The sequence below is a fragment of the Rhodnius prolixus genome, unplaced genomic scaffold, assembly GCF_049639745.1.
Source record: "Rhodnius prolixus isolate KJV_2025 unplaced genomic scaffold, Rpr scaffold_13, whole genome shotgun sequence".
Classification (NCBI taxonomy): Eukaryota; Metazoa; Arthropoda; class Insecta; order Hemiptera; family Reduviidae; genus Rhodnius; species Rhodnius prolixus.
Genome location: NW_027411583.1, coordinates 7,462,098 through 7,484,446, shown reverse-complemented (window position 1 = coordinate 7,484,446; position 22,349 = coordinate 7,462,098). Strand labels below are relative to the sequence as shown.

General features: G+C 36.1%; 1 protein-coding gene across 5 annotated transcripts in view; it reads right to left on the bottom strand.

The window, feature by feature from the left end:
* LOC141448053 (uncharacterized) overlaps nt 1-22,349 on the bottom strand; it is a 485,150-nt gene that overhangs the window by 145,022 nt on the left and 317,779 nt on the right. For all 5 annotated transcript variants that reach the window (XR_012454811.1, XR_012454808.1, XR_012454809.1 and 2 more), the window contains exon 2: nt 15,465-15,827. Coding sequence is in view for 1 of the 5 variants with exons in the window: in XM_074116093.1 (XP_073972194.1) it covers nt 15,465-15,827 (363 nt within the window). In the remaining 4 variants the exon portion in view is untranslated. The remainder of the gene's footprint in view (nt 1-15,464; nt 15,828-22,349) is intronic.

The window sequence follows — 22,349 nt, the reverse complement described above, 5'->3', positions numbered from 1 at the left end:
AAGATGGCCTCGTGATCTACTCTTATCGTGAGAGCAAAGCACGTTACTGGAGTGGCACCACCGGGTGCCTTCTCCAATCATGATTTCCTGTTATTTCTTTTCTCTTTCACCATATTTGCTTGTTGCAACAACCGTTGCAGTGGTAAATTACTTTTTAAAAGATTTAAAAAAATTAAAAATTTAATTTAAATAATAATTTAATTTGAACATTTTAAAATATATTAAAATATGCACCTGTAAATGAATACCTAGAGAATTTTGGCAAGAAAGGGTCGAGCGAGTTCAATTGAATTAAGAAATTAAGCAGAGAGCAAAAGTCTTTCAACTTTTCCGTATAGAAATGGGACCACTCCTTTTGGCGAAATGATGTAAGAAAATGTTCCATTCTTTGGGGGAATTAAAGGCAGGAAGCTGAAGGAATTGGACCAAAAAGAAGACAATCGCCAACTGGAGGATACTATCTGCTGGTTACTGCTACAACTTCTGTTCCCCCTTCCACTATTCTCCTTTCTTAAGAGATGTGTTTTCAATGTCTTAAGAAATGGGTAGGCGAGAGAGGAAAAAAGGAGTAATAGAAAGAGGAAATGAAATGGAGGAGTTATATGTGCCCACAAAACATTTGAGTAATTCCCAACAAATGACCTGCCACTTCCAACGAATAGGCTCCATTTGTCAAATTGGGAATTCAAAACATGTCGCTTAGTTCTCTTCCCCCACTTTTTTTTTTTTTTTTATTTCTAGTTCTGTTCTTTTTCCTTTTATTGGCGGAAGTAAAAGCAGTAAAAACAAGCAGCTCACTTTCCGTGTGTAGGGTATAACCCCACACATGAAGTATAGGTTACTCTCCTTGCAATGGGGAATCTCCCAGCAGTCTGTAAGGGATGTAGTAAGTCGAAGTAAATTAAAAAGGAAAGTAGACTTTTTAGTACCGCCTGTACTTACTTTTCTTCCATTTTTTTTATTTAAGGGATAAAAAAAGCAATTTGTCTTCCTTAAATGCGACGAACTACAAGGAAAAGAGGTTTTAAAAAAAGATGCGCCATGTTTCCCTATTCCGGATATAAATAAAACAAAAAATTCATCAATAAAAGATTTATTTAAATTGGATGAATTAACGGAGGCACATATTGAGAGAGAGGAAATTAAAAATACAATAAAAAAAGTCATTTCCGTTAAGCTAATAACGTTAACCTCAGAAACAATGAACGGCTTAACGTTAAAATTATATATTTTTTATCTCCTTAACAAAAACTTACAGTTTAAAAAGTTAAGTATAAGGGTTGATTAAACGCCAAAAGGTACACAAATCAGCGAGTACCCAACATTTCATTCAAGCTTAGTTGATATAATTTAAGTAATTTTGCTGCATTAACTTTTCCTTCACATTTTTTAGAATTTATTAGATGTCACAGACCCTTATGCTGGCCAGTTCGTTCATAATATTATTTGGTTATAATTATGATAAAATGTATATTATATCTTCGTTTTTAAATAGGTACTTTATTTTAACTCTATTCCAAATTATTCTTCTGATTTATCTTTAATATGCCCTTTATTCTGAAGTTGTCACATCTTATACATGCATGTTAAAGTAGAAAAAGACTAAGTTAGAGTCGGCTGCTGTTTAAATTTGAATCACGGAGGATTTAAAACAATATTTCAGACTTGAATTCGTCTTACCGAAATATTCGTGAGCACAAATAACACACAGTTAATAACAAGTAGATTATTCAACAACAATTATTCATTTCTCAATTGTAATTTAATTTTACTTACAGTAAAATACTGGAATAATTAGCTGTCCTAAAAGTATGCAATACTTATTTATTTTATATTACATAACATATATATAACATTGTGAGAAGAACAGCTACATTGAGAGTGTGATTGAAGAAAACTATATTATTTGCGATAAAGCCAGATAATTATTACCTATTATTATAAACGTTTGACTACTACATAAGATAACAATTACTTTAATCGAAGAATGAACTTAAACAGACGATTTTTATTAAAAATAAAATAATCGAAATCATTGATGTATGTTGGTGTAAGCATTTTTTTAAAAAAGTTTTTAAATTTTGTAGCCTCGTAATTTTTTTTATTTTTTATAACGTTTTCTTTTTAACCTGTAATTAATAGTTTGATTATTATAGATTAATAGATATTACAGTCAATCTACAGTGCTACTTGAACAAATTTTTTGTAGATGAAAATGGCCAGCATAAGGGTCTGTGACATCTAATAAATTCTAAAAAATGTGAAGGAAAAGTTAATGCAGCAAAATTACTTAAATTATATCAACTAAGCTTGAATGAAATGTTGGGTACTAGCTGATTTGTGTACCTTTTGGCGTTTAATCAACCCTTATACTTAACTTTTTAAACTGTAAGTTTTTGTTAAGGAGATTTTTGTACCTTTTGGATAGATTTTCATTTTTGTCTATTTTGCTAAGTTACATATCTGCTTTACTGTTTTTTTTAAATTTGGAATAAGCAATTCTATCATTATAACCTGATAAGGTGTTAAGTAGGAACCGTAACTACCACTGGAGAGATCTTTTTAAAGAATGATTATAGTTGCGGTCCCCAAACCATCCTCAATAACAATTTTTTTGAGAAAGCCTTTTTATATAAAATAGGAAGGTATTTGTACGTAAAAAGCAAATTTAAACTGCGATTTCAGACCTTCCTTTTAAGAGAAGTAAGAAAAATAAACGGGCGATTACAGTACTTCTCCCTAAAAGGCAAAGAGGCAAAGATTTTGAATCGAACGACAATTCATTAATGTAAATAGGTTCACCCATTGATAATTTTAACGATTTCAGTACTTCCTCTTAGTAGGTGTAAGAGCATGATGGCACTTCACAGCCATGTAGAGGAGCTTTAATCACTTCTTCGTGCTAAATTTTATCAAAATCGGACAAAGCGTTATAGAAATATTGGTAATAATAGTTTTAGAAACGGCCTTACTTGGGTGGGGCAAACTCCCCTCCATATGAGGCATAGCGACGAGACTTTTAAAGTGCAAATCTGTACAAAATTTCGATTCGAATGACACTTCATTCATGAAAATCAGTTCACTTGACGATAATTTGAAACGATTGCTATACTTCCCCTTAACTAGTGTAAGAGCAGATCGCCGCTTTAATGTTACGTAGGGGAGCCCTAACTCTATCATCCTACCAAATTTTATCAAAATCGGGCTAAGATTTACAGAGTAATTAGTAATAATAATTTTGAAGGGGGCCTTACATAAAGGGGGCTAACTCCTCTCTAATTCGGTGTACAGCGTCGAGACCCCCAAAAGGCACATCTACATAAAATTCCGAATCGAATGTCACCTCATTCATGAAAATCGGTTCTCGCGTTTAGGCGCTACGTAGTTTATAAAAAAGGTAACAACAACAACAAGAAGAAGAAGAAGAACAACAACAATTTCTGAAAATGCCGTTTTTGCTCATTTTCGGCAACTTTTTTCTCGAAATCTATTAGGTCTGAGGGGTTGCAAAAAAATTACAGTTATAAAGGAGGGTTTGCCCTATATTTTAAAGAAAATTTGGGAATTTTATCTTTTATAGAAAAAGAGAAAAAAATTGTCAAAGTTGGGTGTTTTTTAACGTTACGCTTTTTCGTGCACTTTTTGACGATCAATCCTTATACAACTGTCCTGCCGGACAGTTTTAATTTCAATTGAAATCGAAGCCAGTGCCACTTTGTTCTATTTAGTAGACGACAAGATGGTTAATTTTGTTTTATTTTGTACACTTTATTAAATACGTAGTTACAATTATAATATAAAGGAATGTTTACTAAAAACTCCCACATATACATAATTTATGCAGTGAATACCACAATATTCTAAGGGAAGTTTAGTAAAAAGATATTATCGCATATCCGGTAATAAATAAAAATGAGATTATAACAGCTCGCGTGTTGTTTGAATATTTGTTTTGTATTCTACCAATAGAGCTCTAGCATTTATAAGTACACAAAGAGAGAGAGAGAAAACTACGGAACAAATGAGAGAAATAATGGTTTAATGTTTTTAGAGTAACGCGGAGAGAGTCTACTGTATGAAGTCACTATATTTAAGTAATAACCTTCTAGAATAAAATACCATCTGAACTTCCAACGTTTAAATGATTGCTAACAATAAATCGTTAAGTGTTTACATCAATTAAAAGAAAAAAAAATCATCACAGATCTATATGGGAAAATTAAATATATTTGTTTTGTGCTTACTTGGTTTAGGATGTTGACCTGGATAACCCAGTATTTCTGGTAATTGCTAAACCGAGTGGACCCCGTTAGATGGCTAATATGATTTCAAGATGTATCATATGAGAGAGGAGAGTGATTCACCGGCGGAGGTTACACTCAGATGTGGTTACAATTAAGAGATAACAGCTGTTGCAGCTGCCTTCTTGATAGATTCCGATAAATTACTATTCGTGTTATATTAAAAGAAATTACAGTAAAGTAATTGCCTATTTTATCTTAGGCACCCGTTTATGGCCAACTATCCCTAACTTGGTGCCGTGGACAGAGGCGACTAGCAATCACACTTTTACTTCAACAATACTCGCTTTAACCATTAAATTAAAAGCCAAATTATACGTGGTTTTTGCCTGTGAATAATTTATTCAAAGGAAATCTAATTCATGAGTTTAGATTCACACGATTAGGCTCTTTGTTTTACAAAAAAGAAAAAGATAACCAGAACAATTTTTCCACTTTTGGAAAATGTTTTTCTCAAAATCTATGAAAATCCCACGTTGGTTCAACAATATTACACCTTAAAAACGAGGATGGGCCCAACATTTTTAAGAAAATTTTGTATATTTATCTTTAAGAGATAAAAAATTGTCAAAGTTGGGTGATTTTCAACTTTACCCTTTTCTCGTGCAGTTTTTGACGATTAACCCTTTTACAACTGTCCTACCCAGTAGTAAAATCATGAAAGCCTCTTTGGCTCTACCGTGCCTTGGGGAACAGGACTTAATAAAATCAAAGCAATCAGCCAGCGTCCGACTCTTCGTGACCAAGTGTTTGCCTAGAAGTGCAAAAAGTACCTTTAGAATCAAATCTTAAACAACCTACTGATCCGGGGAAACATGGATTTCAATATTTGCAAAAGATAATGGAGGCAGAGTTGTTAGGAGATGGTTAAGTGTTAAGTGCAATTTTCATCCGGTTAAGGATATGGAAAGCTGACAACAAGCTTTTTAGAAGAAATAGATCTGGGACTATTTCGATATCTGGACTACGAGTATCTAGATGGGTGGCAGGTGGCTACAGTTAAAAGGATCTGGAAGATGTCTTGGATTGGGATGGAGAAGATCCATAGAACTGAATATCCCTAAGTTAGGGTACACCCCCAACATTAGTTCTTTAAAAATCTACGAAAAACCAGAGTTCATGGATGGGCTCATTCCTGGGGTTTTATAGGCCACGAAAAACCCATCACTCCCCCCGAAAAATCATCACTAAGTACAAAAGTTTACGATGGGAACCAGTACTTAGCGAGAAGAGCCTTTTAATAACTCTCGTTTCATTACTGCATGAACCTCTTTTAAGCCCGCAGGAGATAAGAAAAGCTGTGTGATCCATTTCATTAATAAACAATAATTAAGTCTAACGTTGTAAACTGGTCCATTTAACACTCTATCTCTCCTCTGTATGAGGCCATCCCTTTCACTATTAGGGGCAGAGTTTAATACGCATGCTTAGCAAAGTTGGGATGTAGAAGAGTTAGAGAACATGGCAGCCTCCAACTAGTTCATTAAAAGTTAATGCCGCCGACGCAAACCCAATCTCAGAAAGTAAAAAGCGGCTAATGGACCACCGGGAAACTTAGTTTATATCCAAGTTCACGACCTTTTTTTTAGGTTTTGTTTTATTCTCTTCTCCATTTACCCTCATTAATCCTAATTTATAAATTATTTATATAAATATATACGGAAAATATCTTAGGAAGGATAATAATAAAAATATAAAAGGGGAAGAATCAGCCCAGTGGATTCCAACGCAGAGATCCCAGGTTCGAATCCAGCTGCTGGCCCTTATCTTTTTTTTTTCTTCTTCTGTTATGGACAGTTCGGAGGCCGGCAGTGCGCTTAAAAAAAGCTTCAGACGCCATGAATTTGTAGATTGGTTTCAAAATATTTGTTCAACTAATTTTTTCCTACCTAGAAACTTCTGTTGCCACAAATATTTAAAATAAAACACTACTGATCATCTTAATTTAAGAAGTTGTATTTGATTTTTTACGGAAAGAAAGTTATTATGCAAAATATTTGGCGCAGAATGTCTGGAAGAAGCGAGTCTAATTAGAAGCATGGGAATTTACGCTGAGAGAACTAGCCAGTAGAAGTGATAACAATAAAGATTGAGCATGCTACGGCAGGCGGGGGGGAGCAGGTGATAAGAATGGAAGAGGGCACCTATCATCACCGGAAGAGTCGAAAGGGAAATGAACGCAGAGATCCCAGGTTCGAATCCAGCTGCTGGCCCTTATCTTTTTTTTTTTTCTTCTGTTATGGACAGTTCGGAGGCCGGCAGTGCGCTTAAAAAAAGCTCCAGACGCCAATGACCCCGCGGATATTGATGTGCCTTTATTTAATAGAAACAATCTGGACCTACGGAGCTGATCTGTGGAGCTCTGCGAAACCTTCCATCATCCAAAGAATCCAATCCTTTCAATCTAAAGCCCTTCAGCATATCGTCAAACGCTCCTTGTTATGTATCCAATTTATCCCTCCACACAGACCTTAATATCCCCTTTTGTCAATGACCTAATCCATTCTCGGCTTCCTTAATTTCCATAATAGCCTAACCATACATCCTAATCCCCACAGCACAAGCCTTATCCATACAACCCATCCCGTCAGTCCTGCACGGCGCCTGAAACGACGTTGGCCACGTGACCTTTTACCTATTTCCTAAACTTCCTTCCAACCTCTAGAGAGTTCCAGCATTGGCTGGCCCCTCTCAACATGCCTTCCCGATTGTGGCGCTGGAACCTCGGATTCAGCCTACCATCTGTGCACAACTAAATGATGGATCACATTTACTGGATGTATATGTATACAGGTTGTAAATAAATGAATATATACAATAAAAAATAAATAAATAAATAAATTAATAGAAATAATAAATAAATAAATAAATTAATAGAAATAATAAAACTTGTAATTTCCAATTTCAGTTACTAAATTTATCTTTTCCGATGAATGAAAGGTGAATTTTACATTTATGGAACCTCTACCGGAAGTTCTCGGCTTAGTGACGGCACTGGGTTTTTCCAAAAAGATATAAAATGCATCGATTTTTTCAAGGGTCATTCCATGTCAAATCAACACAAAAAAAGTCCATTTTTGACCTCACCATCTCGGATTTTCTTGAAATTTGGCACATGTGTACTATTGATATAGACTTGGAAAAATATGAAATTTTACTGTGATAAGTCAACTGGTTTATGAGTTACAGGGCTGTAAAGTTGCCAAAAATGGGCTGAAAAACAGGGAACCTTGTGTTTTTGAATGACTGTAGAAGCTTTCCTAATTGAGCTACAGACTTGGGATTAGTGTCATTTTATAGCACATATAATGCCCTTTCCTGTGATGTGCGACACCATATAGGTTAGGATAAATAAAGTTTGTTAAATTTAAAATTTAAATTTTAAATTTTTTAAAAAGTACATATTTTAAAATTTTAAAATTAATTCTATAAATAGCTAGTAGTGTGTTATGAATCACTGGGCAAAATATTAATTTGGGACGACAATGGCTTCATTGTTAAAAAAATTTAAGACTAAAGCTCCTTTTCATGGAAAATATATTTTAATAAAATTAAAGTAATAAATAAATTGAAAATAGTAATAATGAATCAATGAATCATAATTAATAATTATTAAGATTTAAAATATTGATTTTGAAATCATTTTTAGAATTAATAATTATGATTACAGTAATTATTCATATTAATTATAATATATTATTTTAATGAAATTATGCAGTTAATCAAATTATACAAAAATAATTCAATTCAATATCTTTGTTCAAGAACAGTCTTCTTTGGCTGAGATAACAGCCTCTTTAAGTTGGTTTAAGTCGGCAAAGGGCCTTGTGATGGCGTAGGGGGTTCGGTAAAGAGACTGCTAGCTCGTGCCAGTTTGCAACGACCCTATGGAAATCAAATCCAAACTTCACTACAACTTTTTGAGTGGGCAGTAGAAAACATCACCAACATAGACTTTGCATATTCAACCCAGGAAGACTATGTTGAATCTGAGTGTTTTTTAAAAAATCGGTTTGCTCAAGCATTGGCTATTAAAGGGGAACACAGCAATACCATGCTTTCATTCCCAGAAGTAAATCCAAAATATTGGTTACCAACTTTTCTATGAACTCAGAAGCTTGCGAAATGGAAGTTTCAAAATTCCCTGATAATCTAAAATTAGCCGACATACCAGGTTGTATATCAGTGTAGTCTATAAAGAAACTGGTGGCTTGGCTTGGATATGTTTTAGAGAAAAATGAAGAACTTGATGAAGTAAAAGTAACTTTTCCTCATCCAGCTGGACCCTCTAAATCATCTCGCATCCAATAAATGCCGATATTCTTTGGGTCTCAGTAGTGGATGTTTTGATAAAAATTGATCCTGTGACTCTGACTGGAAGAACTTACATATGTCCTACTAGAAAGTGATGCATGACAAACAAATGACGCCTTTTCAAGCTTAAAATGTTAAAGAGATCCTATTACTTAACAGTATGTTTTACTTTGGACTTATTAGTGGAATTATTATTAGCATTATTGTATTAACATGAATTCAGAGTTGAATTAATCGGATTGGAGCTTTAGTCTTAAATTTTTTTAACAATGAAGCCATTGTCGTCCCAAATTAATATTTTGCCCAGTGATTCATAACACACTACTAGCTATTCATGGAATTAATTTTAACATTTTAAAATATGTACTTTTTAAAAAATTTAAAATTTAAACTTAACAAACTTTATTTATCCTAACCCATATGGTGTCGCATATCACAGGAAAGGGCATTATAAATGCTATAAAATGACACCAATCCCAAGTCTGTAGCTCAATTAGGAAAGCTTCTACAGAAATTCAAAAACACGGGGTTCCCTGTTTTTCAGCCCATTTTTGGCAACTTTACAGACCTGTAACTCATAAACCAGTTGACATATCACAGTAAAATTTCATATTTTTGCAAGTCTATACCAATAGTACACATGTGCCAAATTTCAAGAAAATCCGAGATGGTGAGGTTCAGACCCCGTGTTGATTTGACATGGAATTACCCTCAAGTATAGAAATATTTAATCGCTAAGTTAATGTTGGCACCCCTGGTAGGACTTCCTGTGGTTTTTTCGTTCTTCCGAGATATTTTTCTTAACCTCAATTGTTTTATAGGCTCATCACCGGATATCCGGTGAAAAAAAAAAAAATTTGGGAGAAAATAAGCATGATCACCGCCATACTTTTTTACCCTAGTAAGAGAAAATAAAAATAAGTCAGATGAAATATCACCACAGTTTTAACAACACCAATAAGTCGCACTAAGTTTAACTGGACTTTGTTGGAAGAACACCAGAAGAAGAGATGTTGCTTCCATTTAAGTCCTCCACTACTTTAATCTAAGTTAAGCTTCTTCTTTTCCCTGTACCCTCCTCACCACTATTCCCTCCTAATTCCTCTTTTTTTCCCCAGGACATAACCCCTTTCCAGGGTGTGTGTACAGGATCAACCTTTCCAGCAGTTTTCCTTGTCTATTCTCTTTCGTTCCACTTACTCTTTTTCCACATTTCCTTATAGTTTGAAAACCCCTGTGTCTCTCTCTCTCTCTTGTCTACTAATTCACTGATCTTAGTTTCATCTCGGACAGTAGAAGCAGCAAAAAGTTGTTGTATATAAAATAATGCAGAAGAAAATTTTTAATTTCAAAATTAAGTTTCTCTTAACAGACAAATTGGGCAAGTTTTTCCTTGTTAAAGAAGAGTAAAAAGTAAAAGAATTAGAAGGAACTTATTTAAATAAGACAAAAGTAAGTTCTTCTATAAAAGAAATGAAAAACTGAAAAAGAAAATGTGACTTCAGTAGCTTTCTAACATCAAAAGGACAGAAGAAGAAGGGATGGATGTTCATAATTAGAAACCAGGGTTTTTTGTAAAGGGTAGAAAAGGAAATTAGGGAAGAATATTCCAAGAAAAAGGGTACATTCCCCAATAGCTAATGGTAACTATGCGTTTTTTTTTTTTTTTTGAGGAGGAAGTCAACAACGCCGTCCAATCGGATGATAACAGTGAGGTATCATCATGCGAGAAGAAGACCTAGTGACTTCAGGTCGAGACGATTCATCAAACTGGTCCTCACTTTAAACGCCAGCAAAGGCACCGCAGATCGGTCTTCAACAAACACTATTTCCTGATGAACTGAAGGTCTAAACAGCAACAGTTCGCCAGGAACGTGGGGCATCCCCGCCCCAAACCTTTAAAAACCCAGGCTTAACCATACACACAATAACATCGTTAATACAGGGTGGGGCAAAAGGTACGAACCGGTTTTAAAGGGATGTAAAACAAAAACAATTCAACTTACAGAAATTATGTTTATATTGTTTAATTCAGTACAGAATCTAGTTTTTTTCAATTAAGTTTCGAAAGATGATATCACGTAGGTGGCGGCCGTCAGCCGCGATGCACTCTTGAAGGGGAATTCTGAAGTTTACAACCGCTCTTCTGCCCAATTTCGGTGGGTATTGCCGTAACTTCCTCTCTGATTCTGTCCTTAAGTTCTTCCTGGGTATGTGGACGATGTTTAAAAACTTTTTCCTTTATGTACCCCCAAAGAAACAAAAATCACAAATGCTCAAATCTGGTGAGCGCGCAGGCCACTCCACGTCTCCCCTCAAAGAGAAGAGGCGCTGGGGGAACACTTGCCTCAATCTCGCCATTGAAAGCCTAGCAGTGTGGGATGTAACCCCGTCCTGTTGGAACCAGATGTCTCCCAGATTAGTTGCTTGTAGCCCCGTCCTGTTGGAACCAGATGTCTCCCAGATTAGTTGCTTGTAGCCCCGTCCTGTTGGAACCAGATGTCTCCCAGATTAGTTGCTTGTAGCCCCGTCCTGTTGGAACCAGATGTCTCCCAGATTAGTTGCTTGTAGCCCCGTCCTGTTGGAACCAGATGTCTCCCAGATTAGTTGCTTAACTCAATTCTTCCGGGCTCAGGTTCAAAAAAACTCTTCTAACATTGAGTGGAGTGGCCTGCGCGCTCACCAGATTTGGGCATTTGTGATTTGTTTCTTTGGGGGTATATAAAGGAAAAAGTTTTTAAAACTCGTCTACATACCCAGGAAGGACTTAAGGACAGAATCAGAGAGGAAGTTACGTCAATACCCATCGAAATGTGCAGAAGAGCGGCTGAAAACTTCAGAATTCGCCTTTAAGAGTGCTTCGCGGCTGACGGCCGCCACCTACGTGATATCATCTTTCGAAACTTAATGTAAAAAACTAGATTCTGTACTGAATTAAACAATATAAACATAATTTCTGTAAGTTGGATTGTTTTTGTTTTACATCCCTTTAAAACCGGTTCATACCTTTTGCCCCACCCTGTACAAGCAAAGTTATGGGCCTCTGCAGATTACGTCACAATGAAAAACGCAACACAGTTTGTTACAAACAATTTGATTAATAATAAAAATTTTCCTCCATTCTTTATTCTCTCTGATTGAAGCTGAGACTATTTTATACGAAATATAAAATAATGACGTTGCTAGTTTGAACGGAAGTTATTCTAAAAAAAAAGAAGGAAGCTATTCGTTTGTAATAAAAGTATATAGCCCGGGAAATAAATCAATAAAATACACACTACAAATAATTGGTTTTTCCAAGTTGAAAAAGAAATGTGTGCCACACACACACACACTATCTACCTGGGAAACTCCTATATATTCGCGTAGTGAAAACTATGTCGCCTAGAACAAAGTTATTCTCAACTGAAGTTGTGCTTTAATAATGCATTTCTTTTATAACAGCTTTTTTTATTTTTTCTTTTTATTTCACTTTATTGTGTAAAAAGTAAAATTCATTTAGAGAAAAAAGGGAAAATTTTAATTAAACTAACGAACGAAGTGGTATAATGGAATTGGTTTTGTGATCTGCAACCATTTAAAATTATTGTGCTTTTTAGAGAGGCTGGACTTAGTTTGTACTAAGTCCCTATAAATTTCTACTTCGCCATTTTGAACCGAAGTTGTGAGTTAAAACGCATTGACAAGATTTCATTTCCAAAAAAATTTTCTTTTGATATTTTCACAAAATAATTTGAAAACATAATGGGGAAAAAAAATCTCATTTAAATATTAGCCGATATTTAAGTAAATAAATCTTAAAACATGGCACTTATACGAGCAATTTTATTGCAATATTTAAACTAAATCATTTTAAAAACCATTTAACTATCTCCTTAACAAAAACTTACAGTTTAAAATGTTAAGTATAAGGGTTGATTAAACGCCAAAAGGTACACAAATCAGCGAGTACCCAACATTTCATTAATACTTCATTAATATTTAAGTAATTCTACTGCATTAATTTTCATTAATAAGTTATTTTTTAGAATTTATTAGATATCACAGACCCTTATGCTGGCCATTTTCGTCTACAAAATATATGTTCAAGTAGCACTGTAGATTGACTGTAATATCTAGTTATTTATAATAATAAAACTATTAATTACAGGTTAAAAAGAAAAACGTTATAAAAAATAAAATAAAAATATGAGGCTAAAAAATTCAAAACCTTTTTTTATAAAAAACTTACATCAATGATTTTGTTTATTTTATTTATTTATTTTTATTTCTTAAATAAAAATCGTCGGTTTAAGTTCATTCTTCGATTAAAGTAATTGTTATTGTATGTAGTAGTCAAACGTTTATAATAATAGGTAATAATTAATCTGGCTTTATCGCAAATAATATAGTTTTCTTCAATTACATTCTCCATCTAGGTGTTCTTCCCACAATGTTGTATATATGTAATATAAAGTAAATAAGATATGCATATATTTAGGACAGCTAATTATTCCAGTATTTTACTATAAGTAAAATTAGGGGGACTAAATTAAATTACAATAGAGAAATGAATAATTATTGTTTAATTAGCTGAGTTATTAACTGTGTGTTAATCGTGCTCACGAATATTTCGGTAAGACGAATTCAAGACAGTAGCCTTTACTTTAACATGCATGTACGTATATGTGATTTATCATAATTATAACAAAAAAATAATATAAATGAAGTGGCCAGCATAAGGGTCTGTGATAACTAATAAATTCTAAAAAATAACTTATTAATGAAAATTAATGCAGTAGAATTACTTAAATATTAATGAAGTATTAATGAAATGTTGGGTACTCGCTGATTTGTGTACCTTTTGGCGTTTAATCAACCCTTATACTTAACATTTTAAACTGTAAGTTTTTGTTAAGGAGATTTTTGTACCTTTTGGATAGACTTTCCTTTTTGTCTATTTTACAAAGTTACATATCTGCTTTACAGATTTTTTTAAAATTTGGAATAAGCTATTCTATCATTATAACCTGATAAGGTGTTAACTACCACTGGAGAGATCTTTTTAAAGAATGATTGTAGTTGCGTTCCCCCAAACCATCCTCAGTAACAATTTTTTTGAGAAAGTGTTTTGAATAACATAGGAAGGTATTTGTACGTAAATAGCAAAATTAAACTGCGATTTCAGTTCTTCCTTTTAAGAGGAGTAAGAAAAATAAACTAGGATTGCCCCTAAAAGGCAAAGAGGCAAAGATTTTTTAATCGAACAATTCATTGATTTAAATCGGTTCACTCATTGATAATTTAAACGATTGCAGTACTTCCTCTTAGTAGGAGCAAGAGAATCAGCAACGTAGAGGAGCTTTAACCACTTATTCGAGCTGAATTTTATCAAAATCGGACTAAGCGTTATAGAAATATTGGTAATAATAGTTTTAGAAAGGGCCTTATTTGGGTGGGGCAAACTCCCCTCCTGAGGCACGGTGCCGAGACTTTTAAAGTGCAAATCTGTATAAAATTTCGATTCGAATGACACTTCATTCATAAAAATCGGTTCACGTGTCGATAATTTGAAACGATTGCTATACTTCCCCTTAACAAGTGTAAGAGCTGATCGCCGCTTTAATGTTGCGTAGGGGAGCCCTAGCCCTATCATCCTACCAAATTTTATCAAAATCGGGCCAAGATTTACAGAGTAATTAGTAATAATAATTTTGGAGGGGGCCTTACATAAAGGGGGCTAACTCCTCTCCCATTCGATGTACAGCGTCGGGACCCCCAAAAGGCACATCTACATAAAATATTGAATCGAATGACACCTCATTCATGAAAATCGGTTCACGCGTTTAGGCGCTACGTTGTTTACAAAAAAGGTAACAACAACAACAACAACAACAACAACAACAACAACAAGAACAAGAACAAGAACATTTTTTGAAAAAGCCGTTTTTGCTCATTTTCGGCAACTTTTTTCTCGAAACCTATTAGATCTGGGTTGTTGCAAAAAAATTACAGTTATAAAGGAGGGTTTGGAGTAAGATTTAAAGAAAATTTGGGAATTTTATCTTTTATAGAAAAAGAGAAAAAAATTGTCAAAGTTGGGTGTTTTTCAACGTTACGCTTTTTCGTGCAGTTTTTGATGGTCAACCCTTATACAACTGTCCTACCGGACAGTTTTAATAAATCATTTTATTTATCCTAAAACTTTCTCAGACGAGTTTTCTCTCTGTCTCTGACGATGGAAGAAAAAACACATCAGTTGCCATTTAAGAAAGAAACTTCTAAATTTCGAGTAAACTCTGTGCGCGGGTAAGAAGAACTCCCTACAGCTTCCATCCATCCAAAAGGATCCAGAGCGAAGATTAACCAAGGCTTAACTTGATCGCCAAGTTTGATAGGAGACCACACGTCAATATTTCCCCTAGAACATTCTTAATTCACGGTAGAGAAAAACACTGCCCTGGAGGTGATGATCTAGACTAAAATCAAGCTGACGAAAGATAGAAAAAAAAAACAAGATTAAATTTGGCGGATAAAGAAGATGGAAAAAACTTGTAATCAAGAACTGCGCTCTTGTGTCTAGGGTTAAAGGTTATCACCAGTTTATCTTGATGAGGAAAACCGGAAAGAAGTTTTGGTCGCTGGTTTATACCTTGCTGCGAGAGTGACAAACGAGAAAAACTAGGACGATAAATTAAGATAGCAGTTTTTTGCTATATGTACTAAAAAAAAATATGCGTAAGCCACATCTCGATTAACCATTCTCTACAGAAAATGATCGATAACGCTTTGAGTAATAATCGATTACGCCCACAATAAAATAGAATACAATATATTAATAAAAAAAAAAAATCATAAAAATTTACTCACCAAAGATGACCATTTTTTTAGAATCTGCCGCTTCATCATCAAATGTAGAAACAACACATCGATATTCACCAGACAGTTCTATAGTTGGATTAATAATCTGCAGCGCTCGATGCACTTTTGATTCATCGTCCGATGCACGATAATCAAGATTTAATTTCCCTTTTAATACACCTAAATCTTGTGGTCGTTTATTTGGTATCCATTGATAGACTGGATTTGGATGATCATTGAAAAACCATTTAACCACTAGACCATTCGCCTCGGGTTCTAATATATAATCACAGTCTAATACAACGGAACTTTGGGTACCATTTTGTACCACAGTTGGTACTTGTAGTTTGCGTATTTTTAGGCCTTCACCACCTGGAAAAAAGAGAAAAGAACCAAAATTATATATTAGAAAATACCAGTAGAGGATAGAATCAAATAACATTAGTATCAAGTTGTCACAATGTGCAGATAAGCCTGCGCAAAAGAGGACCAGTTAGAATTTGTAAACTAAATAGGATTCTTTACAAGTAATGCGATAAATAACAGCTTCTTTTTAATGGTGAGATTGGTTAAGGTGTAATAGCATTAAAATGTAATCTATTTGACTATTATTTTTAACCCTTATGACGTCAAGAAATTAAGTTTTGCCCACCAATAATAACAATGATAATGGTGATAAGGATAATAATAAGTTGTTCCTTATTTTTGGTGACTGATTCATAGTTTCAATAGGATGAAAAAATAATTGCCATTTCAATCGTGATACATTTATTTTGCCGAGCTTTCGTACCTAGGGACTAGGTCATCTTCAGAGCTGTGGAACATATTTACAGTGTGTTAACAGATGATTCTATTAAAATGAATATGTATAATGTAACGAAATTTACAAAAAATTATTTACCTAGTTTACAAAGTAATATTTTTACATTACAGGGTTGGTCTTCTGTCTTGTCTGTTCATGGACTGAGTGTGATCGGTCTGTGTGTGATATGTGTTAGGTTGTGTGGAAGTCAGTGTTGCCAACTGTCAAGTATTTTGTAGTAAGTTGGCGTATATGTTGTTTAAATTGTTCATTATAAATTGTCTGTTTTGAAACATAAACTTGTTTTCTGTCTTAGATATGTAAATCATTTCTAGCACTTTCCTTTTGTGTGTGTTGGTTTCTGATTCACACTCAGACCCATGAACAGACAAGACAGAAGACACACCGACCCTCTAATGATGTAAAACAGTATATTGTAAATTAGGTAAATAATTTTTTGTAAATTTCGTTACATTATACATATTCAATTTAATAGAATTATTGTTAACACACTGTAAACATGTTCCACAGCTCTGAAGATGACCTAGTCTCTAAGTCGAAAGCTCGGCAGAATAAATGTATCACGACTGAAATGGCAATCATTTTTTCATCCTATTGATAATCATAATAATAATAATAAATGAAGAGCCATGTAGTTTTGGAAGAAATAAGTACAGCCTCAAGTAAGTGCAGTGGGGGACTGAGCCCTAAGATGACACTCTGGATTTACAAGAGTGTAGTAAGACCCATGGTGTCACATGGGGCGGTGGCTTGGTGGGCAAAAACCTTGCAGGTGGGTGGAGTCCGGGCGCTCAGTGGTATTCAAAGGCTAGCTTGCCTGAGTGTCACCGGTGCCATGAGGACCTCCCCTACTGCGGCCTTGGAGGTTTTGTTAAATCTGCCCCCATTGCACATATACATTCAAGGCGTTGCAAGGGCCGTTGTCGTTAGGCTTATGGAAGGACAAGCTCCTATTACCGTCAGGCATGGAGGAGCATATCAAGAGTTATATGAGGAGCTGGAGGCCGATTCTATTTTGGGCCTGCCTTCGGATTCTATGACACCCAAATATAACTTCGACAAGCCGTTCAAAGTCTGTATTGGAGACCGGGAGGCTTGGAGACGTGGACCCCCAGTGGTGGGAGATTCAATGTGGTACACTGATGGCTCCAAGATGGAGGAGGGAGTGGGAGCGGGAGTGTACGGGGTGAAGCCGAAATGTAGCTTTTCGGTTAGCCTAGGGAAGCTAGCTACAGTTTTTCAGGCTGAGCTGGCTGCAATTAGGTTCTGTGCTACCGAGATTGAAGGGCGAGGAATTATTAATTCTAAAGTCGTAATTTTCTCGGATAGTCAGGCTGCTCTACGGGCAATTAGTTCCTATCAGGTTAACTCAAAACTGGTTTGGGACTGTCTGGGTGCCCTGAAGGAAATTAGTGACCAAAATAAGGTCTTTCTGGTCTGGGTACCTGGTCATTCAGGACATAAGGGTAACGAAGCGGCAGATTTATTGGCCCGGGAAGGCTCTGCGAGATACTTCGTTGGCCCGGAGCCCTGTTTTGGGGTTCCGAAGTGTATTAAGACTGCGACCATTAACTTATGGGTGCAGAGTAGGTCTCAGGAGTGGTGGTCTGCCACCACTGGACAGAGACAGGCGAAGGAGTTTATTAAAGGCTATTCGTCGAGGCTGACTGCAGAATTAATCCGCCAAGGCCGTGGGGCTATCAGGATGATTGTAGGTCTATTAACTGGCCACTGCAGACTCAGAAAACATATGCATCGCATGGGCCTGGCAGATGATAGCCTTTGTAGGTTCTGTCAGGAAGAGGAGGAAACAGCACTGCACGTGTTGTGCCAGTGTGAGGGGCTTGTTTGGCTAAGGATGTTACTTCTCGGGGAGGAAAAACCAAGGCCTGTGAGCTTTACCCAAGAGTCGCTCTCCAGCATTAAGAGTCTAATTAAAAGGACAGGTCTGGAGGGTGAGCTTTAAAGTTAGGGGAGCCACAATAGACCCAAAGGGGTCGCAGTGGCGTAGGCCCTGAGACCACCCAAATTTAATCTAATCTAAGTGCAGTGGGGAGAGGTTGTAAGCGGTGGAGACAGGAGCCGTATCGAGCAAGGTGGAGTAGGGCAGTATTTGGCTCCGAGAGAGAGCGCCTGGTGACCAGCTGGAAAGAGAGATGAGAGTCATTGTGGACAATCGGCCGAACCACCACTAACGCCATCTTTGGAGATTGAACGACCGAACCTCTGGCTGAAGCCACTACAAAAGGTGAACCATCGGCGGAAGTAGGTTGCCATGCCGCACCTTCGAGTACTCTGGTGTTGTGTGGTCCCTCTCCCCGTCTAACTACCAGAAACTGGCAGGACTCTTAACAGATTGAACCAAAATAACTAATAAGCAACCCTTTGGTGCACTAGAAGTTTTTTTTCTGTTATTTTATTTTGTACGTATTTCCCTTTTTAGTTTATTTTACATGTAAAAACAGTCCGAACTGAGTTAGGTGAAGGACTTCGTTCATTTTTGTGGCTTGTTTTCTATTTTCTTTTTGTGTTATTTGGTAGAATATAAGTTTGTACATATATCTGTGTCATACGTTATTTTCCTCCGTTATCCTTGTTATTGTTCCTTGCAAGTGTGCGGACTCACCACCCGGAAGTTCCCTTGTCCTATTCAGGCCCCACCCACAGCCGAACCGCGTACTACTAGCCGACACTATCGCTGGTAGTGGCACACCCTTATTGGCTAGTTCTTTGCAAGCTCTGATCTAAAGTAGCTTCCTTTTATCAGATTTCGCAATCATACAGACACGACAGAGCACGCTGATATTTTTAAGGAAATGGTAAATATGACCACTAAAATAACAGAACTATTTATTACGTAGCGAATTGGAACTCCCCCATGAAAATTAATTTTTTTTAAAAAAAGGCGGAACTTATCTTCTTCGGAGATATCGGATCAGATTAGATCCAATTTATGTTTACACTCGAAAATAGTAGTAACTTAATTTTATCACAATATTACCCAGGTGGTAATAATCGTACAATTCCGGAAAATGGTACACATTACAGGAAAATGCTTTTAAAACATCACACAGCTGGAATGGCATTTCAGGAAATTCATACTTCCAATCATGACGACATAAATCATCAAATTTGGAATTCCAGTGAATTTGTTGGTAAGTTTCCCCATGAATATTAAATGAGCTTAACAGGAGCTTACAATTAAAAAGTATTTATAACTAAAACATTTAGCGGAAACCATAAACTCCTCAGAATTACCCAGAATTGCCTTGAAATGAAATATTTCCGGGTAAATGTTTAATTTTTTTTTTAAATCTTTTATTGGAATTTATCAGTTGCGGCTGTAGCAACAATCAAATACGGTACCTGATAGCAGAAAAATAAAAGAAAATCACGAGTGGAGAAGGCACCCAGTGGTGTCACTCCAGTACCGTGCTTTGCTCTCACGATAAGAGAAGATCACGAGGCCATCTTCTCTTCAATCTCCTTAGAGGATTACCTGGTAATGTGGAGGGGGGGGATGATAGGTGTTCTATGAGAGGGTTAAAGATGAAATGCTGTAGAGGAATGAGATTTGAAGAAACGCGAGTTAGCAAGATCTGTAATGAAAGGGATTTTGAGGTCATTACAGATAGTGAGGTGAGATACATAGAACGGAGCGTTAAGAAGTTTTCGAAGTATTTTTGGACTGTAATGTCTGGAGGCTAGTGAGTTGGAACGCTTAAGGTCGATCCCCATACTTCGATTACCGTGTGACCAAATAGGTCGTAGTAACAGTAGATATAGAGTCTTTTGATATGTAGGTTACAAATGTTTTTTAAATAATAGATTTAAATTTTATCAAAGTAAAGAAAATTAGTAAAGAAAATTGTCGGAGCCATTTTTTGAGAAAATGGAAAATTAAAAAAGAAAAAGAAATATTAATGGGGCACTTTATCACGTTGATCGATTTTGATCAAAAACATTACAGGGCCACCCCGCACTAAGTACCAACATAAAATCTCAAATTCAAACTTCTCTCAAACAAAGCTGACCAATTTTTCAACTTCAAATAACTTGATAACATGTGTAAAATTAGAAAAAAATAACCCTACGAGGGAAAATAGGCACAAAATGTAAATTTTTTTTTTTTTAAAAAAAAGTACGAATGTTAATTTATTCTATCAAGCAACAAGGGCAAGTAGAAAAAAGGAAAAATGGTTGAGGAAATTGAGGGAAAATTCTCGTGAAAACTCGAGCAGAATAAAGAAAATGGGAAGAAAAACATTTCCCTGATTTAACAACAGACGGTTTAAAAAAATAAAAAAAAGTAACGTTACGATTTTTTTTTTTTTAAAACCCCAAAGAGGGAAGCCGACGAAGCACACGGAACCCCAGTGCAAACTGTCCCAAAGCATCATTCACCCCTCAAACTAAGTTAGGTATGTGGCGGCCACATATTCTACGTCCTCCATTACAGTGGTTTGTTGTTGTTTTTAATTTTTTTTGGTGGTACATTTGATGGTTGGGTTGGTAGGCTGTAGTTATTATGATGCTGTGGACTTACTCCTCTCTCGCTCCTGTTCCTCATCCTCCTCACCACTCATCACATCTGTGACCGTCATCTCACATCATCTTTCATCACTATCATCCAGGGGTTTTTCCTTTTTTTTTTTTTTTCTGCAGGGCAATGAAAGGGAACAGAAGCAAAGGGTTTACACTAGGTCCCCCTTTTGGGTTGGAGCTATACTACAGGGTGTTTGGGAGCTGAGTTTCTCTGTAGGGGGCGTTTCCCTCTCCCCCCCCAGCCACTGAATTATGACAACAGTTGTTTTTGTCAATTATCTTACCTAATTTACATATTTGTTTCCTCACTTGTTTTTCGGGACTGACCAAAAAAAGGACCTCCGCTGTTTGTTTTTGAAAGGAAGGGGGGGAAAAACAGGAAATATTCACTAAATTGCGAGAAAAAAAGATAAGCAAAGTCCAGGAATTTACGTTTAAAGTTAAAGCTCAGCAAACAGTTAATTTGTTTTTTGTCTACTTGTGGGTTAAGTGGAACCATTTTTAAATAATAGTAAACAGAAGAATTCGAAACTTAGACCAGTCAGTGTCAACCTGTCCTTATATTTATTCCTTTTCAAGTAATTTCTCAAAAACGTGTACAGAATCTGAGGTGTGAGGGCTCTTGTTTTTATTTATGGCCCTAGAAAAAAAGACAACCCTTAGATTAGATTAGATTGCTTTAGACGGGCGGTTCCACCCAAAAGCGGAAGGAACGCAGGCAATCCAAATGTCCATTGTTCCCCGCCCACCCTTCATCTCATGAGATAACGGGGTTTTAAAACAACAAATCCGGCTAAAGGTTGCCAGATGCCAATACAATAAACTAATAAAGTAGCAACAGGACACTAGGGAGCATGACGACTCAATCGCTACAGTGCACTGGAATAAACCTAGAAAGTTCTGGTTGAAAGATTACCAGATGCCACAATCTCGGTCAGGGAGACATTTGACCTTCCGAAGACGAGAAATCTAGTTTTCAGAATAAACAGGGACACACCTCAACAAAGTGCCGGACAGTCTCACATTGCGGACTCACCACATCCGGCGCAGATTGGCGACTGGTTAAGACCACATTTGAAAAGATAATATACGCTAAATTCGCATTTCCACTCAACCAACACATGAACCAACTGGCGGATCAGGGACCAGCTAAAACCAACTATAGCCGGTTTTTTGACAGGCTAAGAATTTCTTTAGCCTGACGACGGCAATCAGCTCGATCTCTACCGTTTCCGATGTTCCTTCAAAATTCACTGCTCCATCTCTGTTCTATAACAGGTCGATAGGATACAGGCGATAATGGGCTGAGGAGTCACTTGTTATCATCGCAGCTCCTTCCTTTGCTGTTTCATCAGCAAGTTCTATATCCGGAATCCCGGAGTGACCAGAGGGGACCAAGCAACCAAAAAAGGTTAAGGCAACCCTTATAATTTGTCCAAACTAATTTTCACACCAATGGAATAAAAAGAAAATTCAGCTACTACTACAACATTCCACCACCACTAAGAAATTTAGGGCCATCATCT